Source organism: Orycteropus afer, unplaced genomic scaffold (genome assembly GCF_000298275.1).
Source record: "Orycteropus afer afer isolate SDZICR_OR568_19922 unplaced genomic scaffold, OryAfe1.0 scaffold00441, whole genome shotgun sequence".
NCBI classification, from domain to species: Eukaryota; Metazoa; Chordata; class Mammalia; order Tubulidentata; family Orycteropodidae; genus Orycteropus; species Orycteropus afer.
Window position 1 is genome coordinate 1645155 of NW_006922028.1, and position 22490 is coordinate 1667644.

At 36.5% G+C, this 22490-nt stretch overlaps 1 protein-coding gene across 1 annotated transcript in view; it reads left to right on the forward strand.

Moving 5' to 3' along the window:
* The window catches only part of CEP85L (centrosomal protein 85 like), a 217553-nt gene that overhangs the window by 172689 nt on the left and 22374 nt on the right, over nt 1–22490 (forward strand). The window contains exons 7-9 of the mRNA XM_007954193.2: nt 12255–12407; nt 13682–13836; nt 20133–20250. Coding sequence (XP_007952384.1) covers nt 12255–12407; nt 13682–13836; nt 20133–20250 — 426 coding nt within the window. The remainder of the gene's footprint in view (nt 1–12254; nt 12408–13681; nt 13837–20132; nt 20251–22490) is intronic.

Consider the following 22490-nt stretch of genomic DNA (forward strand, 5'->3'; position numbering starts at 1 on the left):
AAAAAAAAAAAAAAAACAGAAAAACCCTTAAATTGGGGGAGGCAGAATTTCAATCAGGCACAGGGAAAAGAAAACTGTTGAAAATTAGGACCTGGTAGGGGAAGATCAAGAACAATAACAAAAAGGACAAATGTATCAATAATATTAGTTTTGGAGCAGACAAATACAAGCAAACTAGTCACCGGGAAAAAGGGAGTGAAAAAGAAAAAAAAAATAGAAAGAAAAAGAAAAAAAAAAAAAATCGGAGGAGGACTGCATCGGGCACCCTCCGTCTGAGCACACAGATTGCGGTTGAGTTCCTGTGTGGGCCCAAAAGGTAGGTGGGAGTGGGGATGTCCACACCCCCGCCCACCAAGCGGGTGCAGGATGCAGTAACAAGAAGAATGTCGTACCCCCTCAGCCTTGCAGGTCCCAAGTGCCCCTGGGGCTGCCGGAAAGCAGAGCGTGATCTTAAGCCCCAGAAATCTGCGAGAGCACTGTCTCTTTAAATATCAAGCCGCTTAAACGTACAACATGGCAGCGTCCTCCGGACTGGCAGAAATCTACCACTCAGCCCACCTTTCTCTTCACCTAACCCAGTTTGTTCCCTAGCCACTGTATACAGTCCACACGGACCCTGTCTAGCAGGGGATTTTTAAGTTAATTCTTAAGTCCTACCGCCACTCAGGAATGTCCAAGTCGTTTGTGCCGTCAGGGGCGCTCAGGTCCCTGCCAGACTGCAGCTCCGTATATCCCCTTTTTTGGTATTTTCATGCAAATTCTTCTGCTAGTTGGGGTTTAGTCTACTTCTGTATCCTTCCGTTCAAGGCTCAGGGGTCCAAGATTAACTTCTGTGTCTGTGTCAATTGGTTTCCCTTTTCTTTGTTGAAGAGGGTCTGTGCAGTTTTTCTATCTAGTCCGCCATCTTCCTGAAGTCCCTAATTCTATATATTTTACTTGTTTTTAAAATTTGAGAATAAAATTCATGTTCAATAAAATGTACAAATCTTGGGTGTTCAGTTTGATCAGTTTTGCCAATTGTATATACTCATCTAACTACCACCCAAAATAAGACATAAAACATTTCTTTCATACCAAGAAGTTCCCTTGTGTCTCTTTTCCAGTGAATCTCCAGCCCATCCTAGAAGCACTTTCTGATGTATAGATGTAGGTGTATTATATGAATGCAGGGGCTGTATCTGAATGTGTCACTGTAGTATATGCGACACTAGCCATGGTGCCTGTAGTATTGTTAAATGAATTAAATAATTTTTGCCAGAAGGGAAGAAAGGAGAGCCAGTTGACGCCAAATAAAGGCTAGAGAATTAACAAGCAGAGAGAGATCAAAGGTGTCAGCATAGGTGCACAACGGAATAAGCTCCTAACAGAAACAGGGAAAGTTGGTAACAGACATTAAGGTGGAAGTTACTATATGAGTTTTGTAGGGTGCCATAACCAAACAACACAAACTGAGTGGCTTAAAAGAGTAGAAATTTACTGTCTCATGTTTCTGGAGGCTGGGGTTCCAAAATGAGGGTGTCTGGCATGTTGAGTCCTGAGGCTTTAAGGGAAAAATCTGTTCCATATCTCTGTCCTAGCTTCTAGTAGCTCCAGGTGTTCCTTGGCTTGCAGCTGCAGCGTCACATGGCATCTTGCTTCTGTTTTCTAGTCTTTGTGTATCTTTTCTTTTGTAAAGACACCAGTCATGTAGAATTGGGACTCACCCTGCTTCAATAGGACCTTATGTTAACCTAACTGATATCTTCAAAGATCCTATTTCCAAACAAGGTTACATGCACAGGTACAGGGATTAGAACTTCAACATATCTTTTTATTTGTTTTTTAAATCAAAAAAGGAAAAATTCATGGGCCTAAATGATTATAACACACAGTTCAGTTTAAGGCACAATTGTGTATAGTTCCTTCTCCAATGCTGTTGGAGTTCTTATCTCCATAACTGAAATGGAGATAAGATACCTTCTCTATAGGGTAGACCAGATGACCTTGGTCAGTGACCTCAGTCAAATCAAGATACATGTCTTACCAGTTTATCAGTTTCTGCAGGGTGGTGGTGGTGGTGGTGGTGGTGGTGGTGGTGAGGAGGGTGGGGTGCACCTGTCTCTACTAAAATTTCCAGCAGAATATTAACAGGGAAATCTGTTTTTGGTCACACTTGAGTCACATGATCACCCGTGTTGTTTGAAAGTATCAGAGCCAGCTACCACCACATAATAGAAATAGATTTCCAAAAGTAGACAGGTATTATGTTAGTATAGAAGAAAGGGAAGAGATATTGTATAGATAAAGAACAACGTGGCCAATACATATTCTATAGCACCCAGCACAGAGCTAGGCATAATTCACTGTATCATTAAGTCACGTGCCAATTGAATTGTTCTCATCTATTTTATCTTATATACTACTTCATTTATTAGAGTCCTACGAATCAGAATTGACTAAAAAATAGGTATGATACTCTTTTACAAATTAGAAATTATATATATAATTTTATATAATTATATAATACACACACACACATACACATATATATATACACACACACATATACACACACACACACATATAATTAATCTGAATTTCCCAAACATTACACAGGAATGTACTCTAAATGGGATGCTTGAACAAACAGTTTATTTTCTTATAGTTTGGAGGCGTTAAGTCTTGAGTTCAGAGAGCCAGGCTCTAGGAGCTGGTGAAAGCTCCTCAGCCTTGGGCTTCAGCTCTGCCTCCTGCTCCCAGCCCACTGGAGATAGAGGATTTTCTTCACTCGGACAGCTGCTGGCTGCTGAGATTGACAAGCCCAAGGTTGACAAGTAAAAAGGCACAGTCCCGATGGTACCAAACCACACGGCAGGCCATTAATTCAAATCCATTGAAAGTCCCAAGGTTGGCAGAGCATGGCAGGCTTCTGAACGACACAGCACACACAGGGTTCAAGTGTGCCATAAGCTAGAGACTGTTCCCCAAGGCTTCTCCTTATATACAGGAAGTATACCCTATCCCTGAGGCAGCTACTCAGCTGCTTACAGTAGATTCTACTATGGAGTTGATTACCAGTCTCATCATGGAGAATACTATATCCAGCTGCCCAACCACTCAACTAGGCCCAGCCAAGTTGACACACAAACTTAACTACCCCTCCCCCCAGTATTATGTTTCTTCTTCTTCTTTTTTTTTTTTTTTCCTAATAAATCTTCTTGGAAGACACACAGTTCAGTCCCTAACAAGTTACTCTTGGAAAAGAATAAACAGGAACTTCTCTATGAATGAGATGATTAAGAATGGAAATGTCTACACCAGAGGTCCTTGAGATGGACTGAATGTAGAGGTTAGAGTTTGTATCAGAGGGAATGGAGATGACTTGAGGTCTTGAAGGGAGTGCAAAGACTACAAAGTGGGCTCATTGATAATGAATCAGCTAAATACACTGTAGGCATACATGAGATTGGATTGTTTTCTTCTCTGTTTGCCCTCTGTAATCCTGATCAAAACTGATTATGACAGGAAAACATTTAATATCAAAATAACAGTAGGGCAGTTAGTTACCCTTTGTTGAGCTCTCTTTTTTTCCCCCGGTATCACATGATTTTATTGTATTTTTTAACTTTTTATTGTGTTTTTGGTGAAAATTTGCAGAACATACTCGTTTTCCATTCAACAGTTCAAACATACATTGTTTCATGACATTGATTTCAATCCCCACAATGTAGTAGCACTCTTTCCACTCCTCAACCCTGTGTTTCTTGTTTCCATTCATCCATCATTCCCGTCCTTTCTTGCCTTCTGAGCTTTCTTCCTGGGAAAATGCTACCCTTTTGATCTCGTAGGACTGATTGTTCTAAGGTGTTATTGCTCACCTTGTAAATTTGTCTTTTGTTTGGCTGAAAGTTCAGCTATGGTGGGAGTTCAGTTCCATGCCAAAAAAGTGACTAAAGGCCATAGTCTTGGGGGTTCGGCCAGTCTCTATCAGACCAATAAGCCTGATCTTTTTTGTGATTTTGAGTTTTGTTCCACATTTTTCTCCCACTCCATCTAGGACCTTCTGTTGTTAACCATTTCAGAGCAGTCAGCCAGGTAGCTGAACACTATCTAGTTCTTCTGGTCTCAGGGTCATGAAAGCTGAGGTTTGCATGGTCCATTAGTCCTTTGGATGAATTGATTCCATACATCTTTGATTTTCTTCACCCTTCTTTGCTTCGGATGGCAAAAGACCAGTAGCTGTACCTTAGATGGCCCTCACTTGCAAGCTTTTAAGAGGCCAGTTGCTACTCACCAAAGTAGAATGTAGAACATTCTTTGTGGACTGTATTATGCCAGTTGAACTTGATGTCTTCCAAGACTATGGTCCTGATCCCCCAAGTCCAGTGACTCATTCCCTCAGTGTTTACTTATAGCTAAGAAGTTTTCATAACTTTGCCCTCTGTATATTGTACTGCATTCGTGGATACATTTGCAAGACATATAAATACATATGTAGAAATAGCCTCTGTCAAACCTATTTATGAGTGTAGTCCCATTTGCCTTCCCACACCTGTTCAGCTTGCATATCTGTCTATGTATCTTCTTGTAGGTTATTGTTATTACTGTTGCAGAATTGTATATGTAATTACCTTTGCTGTCTTTAACTCTTGTGCTCTCCCCAGTGTCTTGCTTTTCCTTGATCATTTTGTGCTGACCTCCTTCTTATTGTATATTGCCTTTCCCTTCACCCAAATTAATACATGTCTGGTGGCATAGTGCCTAAGGCATTTGACAGCTAATCGCTGTCTTCTGCTGGTGGTTCAAACCCACCAGCCACTCCTTGGAAGGAAGGTTGGACAATCTACTTCCGTAGTGATACTGCCTCAGAAACCCAAGGCAGGGTTGCTATGAGTTGGGTCCGACTCAACAGCAGTGAGTTCGTTTTTTTTTTTTTTTAATCCTCTGGTTAGCAGTTTGCCCACACTACTACCCACCCCTAACCTTCAAAGAATATTTCTCTCTTAGTGTAACCCTTTTCTTGACTTTTTATGGTCATGATCTCATATAATATCTGTGTGACTAATTTCACTTAGCATAATGGCTTCCAGTTTCATCCATGTTTTGAGGTGTTTTGCAGATTCATCGTTGTTATTTAACATTTTGGTAGTATTCCATTGTGTGCATGCACCATAGGTTTTTTATCCATTCGTCTGTTGATGAGCATTTAAGGTGTTAACCATCTTTTTACTACTGTGAATAGTGCTGTGGTGAACATGTGTGTGCATGTGTCTACTTGTATCATGGCTTTTATTTCTGTAGGTCATATACCTAGTATTGGGATTGCTGTATCATATGGAATTTCTAACTTTTTAAGGAAGCACCATATGTTTTTTATAGTGATTATACTTTTTATAGTCCTACCAGCAGCAGATAGTTCCAATTGTTGAGCTCTTAAGTGAGCCAGGCAACATGTTAATGTGTATTAAATACATTTTGTTGTTTAATCCTGCCTTTCAAAGAAAGTCTATGAAATATATATTATATCCCCATTTAAAAAAATGAGGTAACTGAGTCTCTTAGAGAAATTGAATAACGTATCTGAATCCATATAGCTAATAATTGTTGGGAGTAAACTGGGAGTAAAAGTCAAGACAATTTAACTCTACAACTCATTCTTTAGTACTACTAATAATTACAGAATATTGAGTAAAAGTAGGCTGGTTAGTTCTGTTTACTTCTATAACTTACTGGGTCATTGCTGAGGCCATTGCTGTCCTGTTTGATAGGAAATCCAGGAATAGCTGGTTGCTAGGGAACTTACTGGAACCTAATAATGAGTTGTTGAGTATTGTTGAATTGATACCAACTTACAGTGACCCTATATGACAGAGCACAACTGCCTCATAGGGTTTCTTAGGCTATAATCTTTATGTAAGTACATTGCCAGGCTCAGATCTTAACTGAAAGGTTGGTGGTTTGAATGCACCAGGTACTCTGCAGGAGAAAAGATACGGTAATGAGTAGTCTGGAAGAATAGAGTTGAATATTGGCTTTCAGTCAGATGGTGTAGATTCAAATCCCAACTCTATCTTTAGTTAAGTCACTGAAGATCTCTGGACCTCATATTTTATTTTAAAATACATTTTATTGAAATATAATTTATATACAGTGAAATACACAACTAAAGTGACATGAGTTGGTGTCCCCCTCCCCAGTGTTCCCTTCCCTCCCCTCCTCTCCCACCCCTGGTAACCAACTAAGAAAGATTCCTTCCATATATAAACCTTTCCTTGCCTTTTTGCAGTGATGAACTAATTCTATACTTGTCCTTCTGTAATTGACTTGTTTCACTCAGCATAATGTCCCCCAAGTTCATCCCTGTTATACGGTGTTTTACAGATTCTCTGTTATTCTTTAGGGTTGCATAGTATTCCATTGTGTGTATATACCATAGTTTGGGTATCCATTCTTCTGTTGATGGTACATAGGTTGTTTCCATCTTTTTGCTATTATAAATAGTGCTGTGATGAACATGGGTGTGCATGTATCTGTTCTTGTCCTGGTGGCTCTCACTTCTTGAGGATATATATCTAGTAATGGGATTGCTAGGTCAAATGGTATTTCTAATTCCAGCTTTTTAAGGAATCACCATACTGCTTTCCACAGTGGTTGTATCATTTTACAGTCACACCTACAGTGTATGAGTTCCTATCTCTCCACATCCTTGCCAGCATTTGTTATTTTCTGTCTTGTTGAACTTTCCCATTAGTGCTGGGGTGAGATAGTATCTCATTGTTGTTTTGATTTGCATCTCTCTGATGGCTAATGACTGTGAGCATTTCTTCATGTGTTTGTTGGCTGCTTGAGTATCCTCTTTGGTGAAGTCTCTTAATATTTTCTGCCCATTTTTAAATTGGATTATTTGTCTTTCTGTTTTTGAGGTGTTGGAGTTTCTGTAAATTTTAGAGATAAATTCCTTGTCAGATATGTCATTGCTGAATATTTTTTCCCAATCTGTAGGTTCTCTTTTGACTCTTTTGGAGAAGTCTTTGGAAGCACATAAAAATTTAATTTTTGGAAGGTCTCATTCTTTTAGTTTATCTTCTGCTGTTTATGCATTTTGGGTTGTGCTTGACTGTCTATTTATGTCATTAATTGTTGTTGTTGTTGTTATGTACCATCGAGTCAGACCCAACTCATAGTGACCCCTTCTTGGGTTTCCGAGGCAGTATCACTACAGAAGTAGATTGCCGCATCTTCCATTAATTAGGGCCCATAAATTTGCCCCTATTTTTTACTTGAGGAACTTTATAGTTTTAGGTTTCACATTTAAGTCTTTGATCCATCTGATCATTTGATTTCATTTTTCCATAAATGGATATCCAGTTTTGCCAGCACTGTTTGTTTAACAGACTATCTCTTCTCCATTTAAAGGATTTCAGCACTTTGCCAAAAACCAGGTGACCATAGGTCAATGGATCTATTTCTGGGTTCTCAATTCTGTTCCACTGGTCTATGTGTCTCTCATTGTACCAGTACCAGGCTGTCTTGACTACTATGGCTGTATAGTAGGTTTTGAGATCCAGGAGTGTGAGACCTCCTACTTTGTTCTTCTTCTTCAATAGTGCTTTGCTTATTTGAGGTTTCTTTCCTTTCCATATAAAATTGGTGATTGGTTTTTCCATATCCTTGAAGAATGTTGATGATACCTGGATTGAGATTGCATTGAATGTATAGATTGCTTTGGGCAGAATTGACATTTTCACAATGTTCAATCTTCCTATCCACGAGCATGGTATGTTCTTCCATTTATGTAGATCTCTTATGGTTTCTTAGAGAAGTGATTTGTAATTTTCTTTCTATAGGTCTTTTGTGTCCCTAGTGAGATTTATTCCCAAGTATTTTATTTTTTTGGTAGCTATTATAAATGGTATTGATTTCCTTATTTCTTTTTTAGCAATCTCTTTGCTGATATAGAGGAATCCAACTGATTTTTGGATGTTGATCTTGTATCCCGCCAGGATGCTAAATCTCTCAATTAGTTCCAGTAGTTTTTTTGCTGAGTCTCTTGGATTTTCTGTGCATAGAATCATATTACCAGCAAAGAGGGATAGTTTGACTTCTTCCTTACCAATTTGGATGCATTTGATTTCCCTTTCTTGCCTTATTGCCCTAGGTAGGACTTCTAATACAATGTTGAATAGAAATGGTGATAGAGGGCATCCTTTTCTGGTTCTTGTTCACAAGGGGAATGGTTTCAGTCTCTCTCCATTGAGTATAATGTTGGCTGTTGGTTTTGCCCATATGCCCTTTATTATGCTGAGGAATGTCCCTTCTATTCAGATTTTGTTGAGAGTTTTGATCAGGAATGGGTGTTGGATGTTATCAAATGATTTTTCTGCATTGACTGATATGATCATGTGATTCTTTTCCTTTGTTTTATTTATGTGATGGATGACATTGATTGTTTTTCTATTGTTGAACTCTCCTTGCATACCTGATATGAACCCCACTTGGTCATAATGAATGGTTTTCTTGATGTGTTGTTAGAGTCTGTTGGCTCGGATTTTGTTGAAGACTTTTGCATCCATATTCATGAGGGATGTTAGTTTTCTTTTTGAGTGATGTCTTTGCCTGCTTTTGGTACCAACGGTATGCTTGCTTCATAAAATGAATTTGGGAGGATTCAATCCTTTTCTGTGTTCTGGAATAGTTTGAGTAGGATTGGTGTCAGTTCTTCTCTGAACATGTGGTAGAATTCACCAGTGAAACTGCCTGGGCCAGGGTTTGCTTTTGTTGGTAAATTTTTTATGACCTTTTCATTTTCTTCTTTTGTTATGGGTCTGTTCAAAATTTCCACCTCAGCCTCTGTTAGTTTTGTAAGTAGTATGTTTCTAGAAATCTGTCCATTTCTTCTAAATTTTTGAATTTGTTGGAGTATAGTCCATAAGAGTATCCTGATATTATCATTGTAATTTCTGTTGGTTCTGTAGTGGTGTTGGCCAAGTCATTTTTTATCTGCATTTATTTGTATTCTCCTCCCCCACTTTTCCTTTGTTAAATTTGCCAGTGGTTTGTCAATTTTATTAATCTTTTCAAAGAACCAATTTGTAGTCTTGTTGATTTTTTTTTTATTGTCTTTCTAGTTTCTGTTTCATTGATTTCTTCTCAAATCTTTTATTTTTTTTCTTCTGGTGACTGTAGGCTTTTTTTTTTTTTTTTTTTTTTGCTGCTTTTTTTCTACTTGTTGGAGTTCTTGGGTTAAGATGTTGATTCTTTTTCGATGTGTGGATTTATTGCTATAAATTGGCCTCTGATCACTGCTTTTGCTATGTCCCAAAGATTTTGGTATGTTGTGTTTTCATTCTCATTTGATTCAAGGAATTTTTCCATTTAATTTTTTATTTCTTCTATTACCCCGTCATTTTCAAGGTGGGTGTTATTCTGTTTCCTTGGGTTTGCTCATTTTCCATTGATCTTACTATTATTGATTTCTAATTTTATAGCATTGTGATTTGAAAAGATGCTTTGCAGTATTTCAGTGTTTTTAAATTTATTGAGGCTTGCTGTGTGGCCTAACTTATGGTCTGTTCTGAAGAATGTTCCATGTGCACTGGAAAAGAATGTATATTGTGCTGCTGTTGGGTGAAGTGCTCGTTAGATGTCTATAAAGTCAAGTTGATTGGTTGTATTGTTTAATTCCTCGGTGTCTTTGTTGAGTTTCTTTCCAGTTCTACCTTTCATTGAAAGTGGTATATTAAAGTCTCCTACTATGATTGTAGAGTCATCTATTTGTCTTTTTAGTTCTGTTAGAGTCTGGTTTATGTATTTTGGAGCTCTTTAATTGAGTGCATAGATATTTATTATTGTTATGTATTCTTCTTGTTCAATTGATCCTTTAATCATTATATAGTGTCCTTGTCTCTTATGGTTGTTTTTATCTTAAAGTCAATTTTATCAGAAATTAGTATTTCCACTCCTGCTCTTTTGTAGTTGCCATTTGCCTAATACATTTTTTTCTAACCTTTGATTTTTAGTCTATTTTAGTCTTTGTCTCTGAGGTATGTCTCTTGTAAATAGCATATTGATGGGTTATGTTTTCTTATCCAGTCTGCAGCTCTCCATCTCTTGAGTGGTACATTTAATCCATAGACATTCAGTGTAATTATCAAGTATATATTTGTTGCTGTCATTTTGTTACGTGCTTTTTCTTGGTGTTGCTGAATTCTTTGTTCCATGTAATTTTCTGTGCTGAGTTCATTTTTTTTATGAGTCATGTTATCACTTCCTTCGTTGGTATTGTTTTAGTATTTGCTAAATGTTTGTGCTTGTCCTCTTTTTTATTATGATGTGAAGGTTTATCATTTTTATTTGTGGTTACCCTGTCATGTATAATATTCTTCCCAAGTTTAGAACAGTCCGTTCTATCTTGCAGTTATCTTGACTTCCCTACCATTTAGAAGTTCTGTGACTACACAATTTTTTCCCTCTTTTGATTTCTAGTTGTCTTTATTTGTCAATTGTTGCCTCTGGTTCCCTGTTTACAATCTTATAGTCTTATTTACTTTGGATACTTCCATTACTGGGTTGGTTTCTGGGTTATGTCCTGTGTGCTAATGGTTGGTGGTTGTTTGCTGTTGTTGGCTCTCTGTCCAAAGGACTCCCTTTAGCATCTCTTACAAGGTTGGTTTGGATTTAACAAATTCCCTTAATTTCTGCTTATCTGGAAATCTCCTAATTTTACCATTGTATCTGAGGCACAGTTTTGCTGGGTATATAATTCTTGGTTGGAAGTATTTTTTCTTTCAGCGTTTTATATATACCATCCCATTGTTTTCTCGCCTGCATGGTTTCTGCCAAGAAATCTGACCTTAGTCTTACTGGTTGCCCCTTGTAGGTAATTTTTTGTTTATCCTGTGCTTTTAGGATTCTTTTTGTCTTTGGTTTTGATGAATTTGATAATGATACGTCTTGGTGATTTTCTTTTGGGTTCTATCCTGTTTAGGGTTTGTTAGACTTCTTGAATGGATATATTCTCATCTTTCGTTATACCAGGGAAATTGTCTTACAGCAAATCTTGGACAATTTTCTTAGTGGGTTTTATTTGTCTCTTCCTGTTCTGGAATTCCAATTACACATAGGTTATTCCTTTTGATGGTTTTGCACAAACATGCAATTGATATGCATTGATACATATGTATGATTAGAATGTGAAAGTTAAGCAAAGAAGAAGCATGAGTAGGTGGAAAAGATAGCCATGGTGATAGAAAAGAGGCCAGATATCACCAACAGAATTATGCATGACCAATGACTTATTCAGGAGCTATGGTAGTGTAGTGCCTAAGGCACTTGACTGCTAACCAGAAGGCTGGCTGTTCAAACCCACCAGCCACTTCTCAGAAGGAAAGTTGGGCAATCTACTTTGGTGTAGTAATACTGCCTTGGAAACCCAAGGAGGTGTCATGCTGAGTCAGATCCGACTCGATAGCAAAACACAACAACAATAGAAAGAAAATATGCTGCAAATTCAGTTATGACACATGCTTTAAACAGTAGTCTTGCTTGGTGCATGGATTAGTTTCACTAGCCCTTCATCTGGTCCTAGGGATTTGGCAAGTTCTGTCTTTAGTTGCATTGCTTTGTCCATGATAAACAATTCCTTTGCATGTCTGTTAGTAACAAAACAGCTTTAATTATTTGTAGGTATCTTCCTTTGTCAGTTCACATAAAGCATTTAGATATATCTTTGAGACAATGAGAAATTAGAGTCAGTCCTACAGAGATGAATATTTGCTTCATTGATATAAAATTATACCCCGAGGCTCTCTTTCTGTCTTTTTCTGGGAATCCAATAATTTTTGTTTCAATGTCTAATTATAATGTACCGTTTTTGAAGAAATTTTAAACTTTATTTAAACTCAACACACAATTTCAACATTTACAAAATACTATTGAAATGACAAAGATACTAGTAGCCTTGACTAGTTTGCACATATGTAAGCAGTAACAACTACCTCGTAACTGCCTCCCAGTTCACATCAATTTATAAGATGCCATCACTTGTACAAGCAAGGAAGCAAACAAGAAAAACCCCAAAAAGTTCTTGAGAGAGAGAAAAATTTGAAGTATGAATCTTAGAATTGATGAACAAGGTAAATCTTAATAAAAGTTTGTGGTCATCTTAATGACAGTCTACAATTGTTGGTGAATTCAATGATGCCTAGAGTTGAAATGTTGATTTTGTTCTTTTTAATGACTCAAAGCCATTAAAGAGTCATAATCTTTTTCTTTAGCTTAAAACGAGAGATAGGTACATCTGTAGCCTGAAAAAGAAATGTCAGAAGGAATCTGAACAAAACAAAGAAAAGCAGAGAAGAATTGAGACCTTGGAAAAGTATCTGGCTGATCTGCCAACACTAGATGATGTACAGAGTCAGAGTCTACAGGTAACATGAAATAAAATTATCATCTTTTAATGGCATGAAAACTTGTTATAGTTAATTTGATTCTTTAGAAATTTAGCAATTTTTATAATTTAAAATTTTAGTTATGTATTTGGCTAACTGTATGTTAAATCTTTCTGTTTAATTTGTTTTTAGACCTTAACTTTAATCAGAAATTTTGTTCATCTTAGCATGAGCAGATCTTTCTTATTGGAATTAGTATGTACTCATCTTCCCAGTGAAGCTGCGTGGTAGCTCTGTCACTTAAGGTCCCCCACTCATGCACACAAAAGTACCCCAAGTCTGGCTTGTCCCAGTATTCTCTGAGCCCCACTAAGGCTCAACAAGCTCTTCTGTTGACTCTCTTTCCAGGTACTTGATTAATTTTCTTCATTCTCCTTAACCTTGCCATAAATTCTTTTCTTGCACATTGATCTATGACCTCCATTCACTCCTTTTACTTCTCTTTCTAACTGTTTCCCTTTCTAAATAAAACATCTTCTCAAGTCTTTCTGCTAATTCTGGTGTAGCCTGTCCTTTTAACCTTATTTATAAATCTGTCAAGCCTACTCTTCAGTCTCTCCCCAAAGTCTTTCTAATCCATTTTTTTAACCTCAGCACTATTCATCTTTGGAGCCTGATAATTTTTTTTTTTGTTGTGGGAGTCTGTCCTGTGTGTTGTAAGATGTTTAACAGCATTTCTGGCCTCTTACTATGAGATGCCAAGAGCACTGCTCTTCCTTCCATCCCTGCACAACTAGAAATGTCCACAACATTTCCAAATATTCCTTTTTGAGGAATCACCCCTAGTTGAAAATCAATGGCCTAATGCATGGAATGTGGTTGTTCTAGACTGTAGGTCTACATCGCATTCTCTATTATATATTAATTTAAAAGTTAAAATATCAAAAAAGGTTAAAGTCAAGAAGGAATTAAAAAAGAACCCCAAGAGGTGCATCAGCAGCAACAGAGATTGATGTAGGTTAAAAAACATAACATCATTCACTTTACCATCTTTGTCCTCTAGAAATATTTTACCTCATTCTCTTCATCTTCATGATTCCATTGTCCCAACTTCTATCCATACAAAGGAGCAGATCAAGTGTTAATAAGTATTGAAGGTGAAATGAAAATAGGGTGATTTTAACCATAAGTGTATAAATTCTTGAAAACAAATTAAGAATTTCTAATAGAAACACACTTAAATATATTCCATATGTTAAAAACATGTTTAAATATGTTCTATATGTTAGGAACTTTAAAAAATTTCTCTTTAGCTTCAGGTTCTAGAAGAAAAAAATAAGAACTTGCAAGACACTTTGATTGACATGGAGAAAAAGCTTGATGAGATCGAAAAACAATGTCAAGAGAAAGAGGCCCAGCTAACTTGCCAGAAAAAGAAAGAAAAGGAGTTGGTAACCACAGTGCAGAGGTAAGAAAACCTGCAATTATCCTTATACATTAAGTTACTAGTAATTTTCATAAAATATTTCACATGAAATAATCAGTGAGTCTTGCTCTGTTATTCTTAAAGATGTGCCCCTTGAGAATCAGAAGCATAATTTCGTTAAAATAAGTTGTTTTAGTTATGAATTAATATCTCCATGCAGCATATCAAAATCTTGCCAAAGGGTTGACATGAGAATAGTATAAATAAACCACTTGAAGAATGGAAGTATTTGCACAGATCCTTTATCTGTAAGCCTTGTCAAAAAATAAGTAAAAATTTTAAAGAAAAAAATAGTGGACAGCAAAAATAAAGGTGCTCAAATAAAATAAAAATGGTGCTGTAACTGCACTTCTTCTCTCTTTTTTTTTTTTTCTTTTAATTTCTATTGTGATTTGGGTGAAAGTTTACAGAGCAAATTCATTTTCCATACAGCAGCTCACATGTACTTTGTCTCATGACATTGACTTCCGTTTTGCACAATACAACAGCTCCCCTCCAACTTCCTCCCTATAGTTACCTTTTTCCTGTGTCCTTCCCTCCCATGCACTCCTGCCCTTTGAACTGTTTCCCTCTGCATACACAGCCCTTCTATTCTCCCGTGATTCTCCCATGATTGATCTATCCAAGGAGTGTATCTACCTAATGTAAATGTTCACCTCATATGCCTTTTTTTTGTTTGTTTGGCTGTAAGCCGTGGGTGTGTGTTCAATTCCAGATCTGATGGGCAGCTAGGGGCCATAGTCTCAGTGGTTCCACCAGGTTCCATCAGACCAGCAAACCTGGTCCTTTTTTTTTTTTTTTTTAAATAACGATTTTGAATTTTGTTCCACATTGTTTTCCCACTCTATCCAGTATCTACTCCATAGATCCCCCTCCGAGTGGTTGACAGTGGTAGCTGGGCACCATCTAGTTCTTCTGGTCTCATAGTAGTATAGGCTGAGAATCGCATGGGGTACCAGACACTTGGACTAATCGTTTCCATGCGTCTTTAGTTTTCTTCCTTGTTCTTTACTCTGGACGAGGAGAGACCGATAGTTGCATCTAGATGGCTGCTTGCAAGCTTTTAAGATCCCAGTTGCTACTCACCAAAGTAGGATGTAGAACAATATTTTTGTGTAGTATGTTATGCCAGTTGAGCTTCATGTCCCCTGTGACCATGCTCCCGAGCCCACAGGTCCAACTACTTGCTCCCTCTGGGTAGCTGACTGTGACCAAAAAGTGACTACAACCTTGCCCCTTGTCAGCTCTACTATGTACCTGGGAATTCTTACAGAACATACAAATGCACTTGGAGAACCATTGTCTGCCAACCCTATAAATGGCTATGGGCACACTCCCCACTGCACAGACATACCTAATAGTTCAGCATGTCTACCCATTTATCCACCCATAGATCAGTGTTTGACATCACTGACAACACAGTACTATATGTAAAGGATTCATCTTTGTTGTCTGTACCTCCCATGCACCTTTCTCTGTCTTCCTCTTCCTCATTGCCACCATGTTGATCACTCACATTTGGTACATTGCCCTTCTCTTCACCCAAATCAGTACTTTTCTCTATCTGTCTAGCAGTGTTCCTTCCTCTCCCCTCCCTGGTAACCAACAAAGAAAATTTCCTTTTATATATAAACCTTTCCTTGACTTTTTACAATAACAGACTAATACAATTTTTGTCCTTCTGTGATTGACTTACTTCACTGAGCATAATGTCCTCCAGGCTCACATTATGTGGTGTTTTGCAAATTCTATGTTATTCTTTAGGGTTGCATGGTATTCATTGTGTATATGTACCTATATAGTTTGGTTATCCATTCTTCTGTTTACATCTTTTTGCTGTTGTAAATAGTGCTGTGATAAACATGGGTGTGTGTATATCTGTTCTTGTGATGGCTGTCTGTTCTTTAGGATATATAGTTAATAATGGGAGTACTGGGCCAAATGGTATTTCTAATTCCAACTTTTTAAGGAATCGCCATACTGCTTTCCACAGTGTTTATATCATTTTACAGTCCCATCAGTAGTGTATGAGAGTCCCAAACTCTCCACATCCTCACTAGCATTTGTTGTTTTCTGTCTTGTTGAACTTTGCTATTAGTGCTGGGGCAAGATGGTATCTCGTTGTTTTGATTAGCATCTCTCTAATGGCTAATGATTGTGAACATTTCTTCATGTGTTTGTTGGCCACCTGAATATCCTCTTTGGTGAAGTGTCTATTCATGTCTTCTGCCCAGTTTTGAATTGGATGATTTGTCTTTATGTTGCTGAAGTGTTAGAGTTTTCTATGAATTTTAGAGATAAGTCCCTTGTCAGATATGTTGTTGCCAAATATTTTTTCCCAATCTGTAGGTTCCCATTTTACTCTTTTGAGGAAGTCTTTGGAAGGACATAAAAATTTAATTTTTAGAAGGTCCCATTCATCTAGTTTATCTTCAGCTGTTTGTGCATTTTGGGTTATGCTTCATAGTCTATTTATGCCATGTATTAAACTCTCACTACCATCGAGATCATTTCTGACTGATAATGACCCTTCTTTATGTTTCTGAGGTGGTATTTTTACAGAAGTGGATTGCCCAATCTTCCTTTCAGCGGGTGGCTGGTGGGTTTGAACCTCCAGCCTTCTGATTAGCATTCAAATGCCTTAGGCACTATGCTACCAGAACTCCCTAAATTTGTCCCAGTTCCTTGAGGAACTTTATAGTTTTATGTTTCACATTTAAGTCTTTGATCCACCTGGAGTTACTTTTTGTGTATGCTGTGAGGTACAGATCTTATTTCATTTTTCTGCAAATGGATATCCAGTAGTGCCAACACCATTCGTTAAACAGACAATCTCTTCCCCATTTAATGGATTTCAGCCCTTGGTCAAAGATCAGCTGACCATAGTTCGATGGATCCATGTCTGGGTTCTCAATTTTATTCCATTGGTCTATGTGTCTGTCGTTTTACCAATACCAGGCAGTTTTGACTACTGTGGCTGTATAGTACATTTTGAGAATTGGAAGTGTGAGACCTACCTTGTTCTTCTTTCAGCAGTTCTCTGCTTATCCGAGGTTTCTTTCCTTTCCATAAAAAGTGAGTGATTGGTTTTTCCATATCCTTAAAGAATGTTGATGGGATCTGGATTGGGATTGCATTGAATGTATATATAGATTGCTTTGGGCAGAATTGACACTTTCACAGTGTTCCATCTAGTTATCCACAGACATGGTATATTCTTCCATTTATGTAGATCTCTTAGGGTTTCTTGAAGGAATCTTTTATAGTTTTCTTTGTACAAGTCTTTTGTGTCCCTGGTAAGATTTATTTCCAAGTATTTTATTTTTTGGTAGCTATTGTAAATGGTATTGACTTCCTTATTTCCTTTTCAGCAATCTCTTTAATGGTGTAGAGGAATCCAACTGATTTTTGTGTGTTGATCTTGTATCCCACCAGGATGTTAAATCTCTCAATTGGTTCCAGTAGAGTTTTTGCTGAGTCTCTTAGATTTTCTGTGTATAGGATCATATTGTCAGCAAATAGGAATAGTTGGACTTTTTCCTTACCAATTTGGATGCGTTTGATTTCCCTTTCTTGCCTTATTGCCCTAGGTAGGACTTACAATACAATACTGAATAGAAGTGGTGATAGAAGGCATCCTCGTCTGGTTCCTGTTTGCAAGGGGTATGGTTTCAGTCTCTCTCCATTGAGAATAATGTTGGCTGTTGGTTTTGCACATATGCCCTTTATTACGTTGAGGAATGTCCCTTCTATTCCGATTTTGCTGAGAGTTTTGATCAGGAGTGGGTGTTGGATTTTATCAAATGCATTTTCTGCATTGATTGATATGATCATGTGGTTCTTTTCCTTTGTTTTATCTATGTGATGGATGATGTTGATTGTTTTTCTAATGTTAAACATCTTTGCATACATGATATGGACCCCACTTGGTCATAATGCATTTTTTTTTATATGTTTTTGGAATCTGTTGGCTAGGATTTTGTTGAAGATTTTTGCATCTATGTTCATGAGAGATACTAGTCTGTAATTTTCCCTTTTAGTGATATCTTCGCTTGGTTTTGGTATTAAGGTTATGCTTGTTTCATAAAATGAATTTGGGAGGATTCCATTCTTTTCTATGTTTTGGAATAGTTTGGGTAGGATTGGGGTCAGTTCTTCTCTGAATGCTTGGTAGAATTCTCTCCAGTGAAACTATCTGGGCCAGGACTTTTTTTTTCTTTTGGTAATTTTTTTATAACCTGTTCACCTTTTCCACCTCAGTCTGTGTTCGTTTCAGTAATTAGTGTGTTTCTAGAAATCTTCTAGATTTTCAAATTTGTTGTAGTACAGTTCTTCATAGTATCCTGATTTTATTCTTTTTATTTCATTTGGTTCTGTTGTGATGTCGCCCATTTGGTTTTTCATGTTATTTGCATTCTCTCTTTCTTCCTTTGTTAAATTTGCCAGTGGTTTGTCAATTTTATTAATCTTTTCAAAAAGCCAACTTCTAGTCTTGTTGATTTTTTCTGTTGTCTTTCTGTTTCCTTAATTTCTGCTCAAATCTTTATTATTTCCTTTCTTCTGGTAACTATAGGCTTTTCTTCTGTTCTTTTTCTAATTGTTGGTGATGTTGGTTTAAAGTGTTGATTTTGGCTCTTCTTTTTTGATGTGTTCATTTATTGCTATATATTGGCCTCTGATCACTGCTTTTGCTGTGACCCAAAGATTTTGGTTTGTTATATTTTTATTCTCGTTTGATTCAAGGAATATTTTCATTTCATTTTTTATTTGTTCTATTACCCAGTCATTTTCAAGGAGAGTGTTACTCAGTTTCCATGTATTTGTTCTTTTTCCCTTGATATTCTATTGTTTATTTTTAATTTTATGTAATTGTGATCTGAGAAAGATGCTTTGCAGTATTTCAATGTTTTTAAATTTATTAAGGCTTCAGGCTGCATTTCTTAATGAAATATATTAAAATGAAGTAATCTGTTTGTTGTTACACCTTAAGTGAGTACAGATACACTTTTTTTGCCATGTGTGATCACATTTACTTATATATCTTGCTTTATTGGATTCTTGTCTTTTGTATTAATACAGTTAGAATTATCATTAAATCATGATATAAATATCATTTATCAGTGTCTTCAGGTAGTGTATTTAAGCTTGGAAATTGGAATTGGATTCCTGAAAAGCCTAGAAAACTGTGTTATATGCAGGGACACTCATACTTTCTCTTTTATAAAACATAAACCAATTAATGGATTATCAACTATCAATAGGTAAAACTGTCCTTAAGAGTAAGATAACAAAACAAGTAGCTAAGAAATACACTGTTCATGCTTATATGTCAATTATATGATGCAGTATATATTCAACTTTTAATCAAAATCCATGTGTTAATTCTATATAATATTGTTTTACTTCTACTTTCAAAGTCTTAAATGTGCCTGTTCTACTTTTTTCCCTTGGGTTTTGGTGCAGAAGATCTGTACTTTCAGGAGCAATTCAGTCTTCAGTGTTCTTAATCTTAGTTCCAAATTAAAAAGTTATATACTTTTGGCTCTCATTATTTTTCTCCTTTACTCTTTCATGCTCTTTAATTTCCCTTTACAACTTCATATGTTACATCTCACTTTCTCTTCTCAAAACTGCTTCCTGACCTCCACTAATTCAACCATATGCTTTTTTTTTCTTTTGTTTTTAATGATTAAATAAAAGAAGATAATGTATCTGGTTAGTTTTCTAGAGCATTATGATCATAAATTCAAGCTATGTTTTATGAACAAAATCAGAGAAACTTGTAAATAATTCTGATGTTTTTATTTTGTTACCTTGTGTACTTTTATATATTCATTATGATCTTAGACCTATTAGCACTTTTTCTTTTATTAGGTTTTTGGAGAACACTGAGCTTAGTGTTCTTGATTTGGAAATATTTAGTGCAGTGCATTTTGGAATCCATTTTCCATATCTTAATTTTATCTTGACACTATCTGCAATGACTTCATCCCAGAAAATTCTGTTCATTTCAAATAGATGTAAATGACCAAAGGAGGTCTTCTACAATTCTTCAGTAATTTTATGCATTTCATGTCACTTGACTTTGGGAGTAGGATATGATGAAATATTCCTTAAGTTCCAAAGGAACTTCAGATATACATGTGACTATGGTTTTGATTATTTCTTGATTAAAAAGTTCTGTAGACTCTAAGAAGGGAGTTTAATTGAAGTCATTGAGAAGACCTCACTCAGCAAGTAGACCATTTTTTGGTCTTACAATTGTGTTTCTAAAACAGTTTGCAGCAAAAAGTAGAACAGTGCCTTGAAGATGGAATCCGCCTTCCCATGTTAGATGCAAAGCAGCTTCAGAGTGAAAATGATAACCTCAGAGAACAAAATGAAAATGCTTGTAAGGTCAGTAGATATATTTGATAATAAATGTGAAATGTATACTATGTGGATATGTGTGGGTTAGATATATCATTTATAGTTATTTCATTTATAACTCTATTGATATTTGATACCTTATGTGATTTTTAGCTTAAAAATTTTTATTTGGAAAGAAAATAGCAATTAAAATAAATTTAAATAATCTAAATTAGAACAAAAATCAAACTAAAGAAACCATAGTATTTCTTAGCTAAAAACAAATGGATATCTTTTCCTTTCTAAATTAGAATTAATCTGTCTCAGTTATTTTCATGTTTTAGATAAATTAGAGAACAGTTTTATCAAGAACTAAAGGAAGACTTTTGCATTTTACATATCTACAGTCCATATCATGCTATTTAAAGGAGATTTGGCATGAATACTTTTATTAATGAATTCTTAATTCCCTGGTCTTGTCTTTGTTTTCTTGAAATATTGGTACTGTTTAAAGCAATAGAAAACAGTGATTTGTCTGAACAGGGGTGGGGAGGTGAATGAGAGTATATCCACAAATTTATATAGGTTTGACAGAAGCTATATCTACCTGTGTATTTATATGTGCTGCAATACATTCAGGAATGTAATAAAGCATGCATGGGACAAACAAAGTTTAAGAATATGTCTTGTCATAAGGGAAACACAGCAGGGAATGATCACTGGGTCTGGAGGCTCAGGACCATAGTCGGGAACATTAAGGTCAGTTGGTATAACATAGTCTTTAAAGACAATGTTCCACATATTTCTTCGGTGAGTAGCAACTGGGGATTTAAAAGCTTGTGAGCGGCCATCTAAGTTGCAACTGTTGGTCTCTCCTCAACTGGAGCAAAAAAGAGTGAAGAAAATCAAACACACAGGAAACAATTAGAACAAAGGACTGATGGAGCATGTGAATCCTAGCCTCATGATTTTGAGACCAGAAGAACTAGGTGGTGCCCAGCTACCACTGCTGACCACTCTGAAAGGCATCATAATAAGAGGTCCCTGATAGAGTGGAAGAAAATGTGGAACAAAATTCAAAGTCATAAAAATGGCCAGGTTTACTGGTCTGATGAAGACTAGTGGAACCCCCAAGACTGTGGTCTTTCGATGTCGCAACAGACCCAACAGAAATTAAAAGGATAATATCAGGATACTGTGAAGTACTATACTCCAATAAATCTGAAAATCTAGAAGAAATGGACAGATTTCTAGAAATACACTAATTACCAAAACTAACACAGACCGAGGTGGAAAATTTGAACAGACCCATAACAAAAGAAAAAATTGAACAAGTCATAAAAAAATTACCAACCCAAAAAGCAATGGCCCAGATGGTTTCACTGGAGAATCCTACTGAACGTTCAGATAAGAACTGACACCAATCCTACTCAGACTATCCCAGAACATAGAAAAGGATGGAATCCTCTCAAATTCATTTTATGAAGCAAGCATAACCTTGATACCAAAACCAGGCAAAGATATCACTCAAAAGGAAAGCTACAGACTGATATCCCTCATGAATATAGATGCAAAAATCTTCAACAAAATCCTAGCCAACAGACTCCAAAAACATATCAAAAAAATAACGCGTTATGACCAAGTTTAAGGTATGCAAGGATAGTTCAAATTAGAAAAACAGTCAACATCATCCATCACATAAATAAAACAAAGGAAAAGAACCACATGATCATATCAATCGATGCAGAAAAGGCATTTGATAAAATCCAGCACCCATTCCTGATCAAAACTCTCAGCAAAATCGGAATAGAAGGGACATTTCTCAACATAATAAAGGGCATATGTGCAAAACCAACAGCCAACATTATTCTCAATGGAGAGAGACTGAAACCATATCCCTTGTCAACAGGAACCAGACAAGGATGCTCTGTATCACCAGTTCTATTCAACATTGTATTGGAAGGCCTAACCAGGGCAATAAGGCAAGAAAGGGAAATCAAAGGCATCCAGATTGGTAAGGAAGAAGTCAAATGATCCCTTTTTGCTGTTGATCCTATACATAGAAAAGCCAAGAGATTCAGCAAAAAACCTACTGGAACTAATTGAGAGATTTAGCATAGTGGCGGGATACAAGGTCAGCACACAAAAATCAGTTAGATTCCTCTACACCATCAAAGAGATTGCTGAAAAAGAAATAAGGAAATCGATACCATTTACAGTAGCTACCAAAAAAAAAAAAAAATACTTGGAAATAAATCTTACCAGGGACACAAAAGACTTGTACAAAG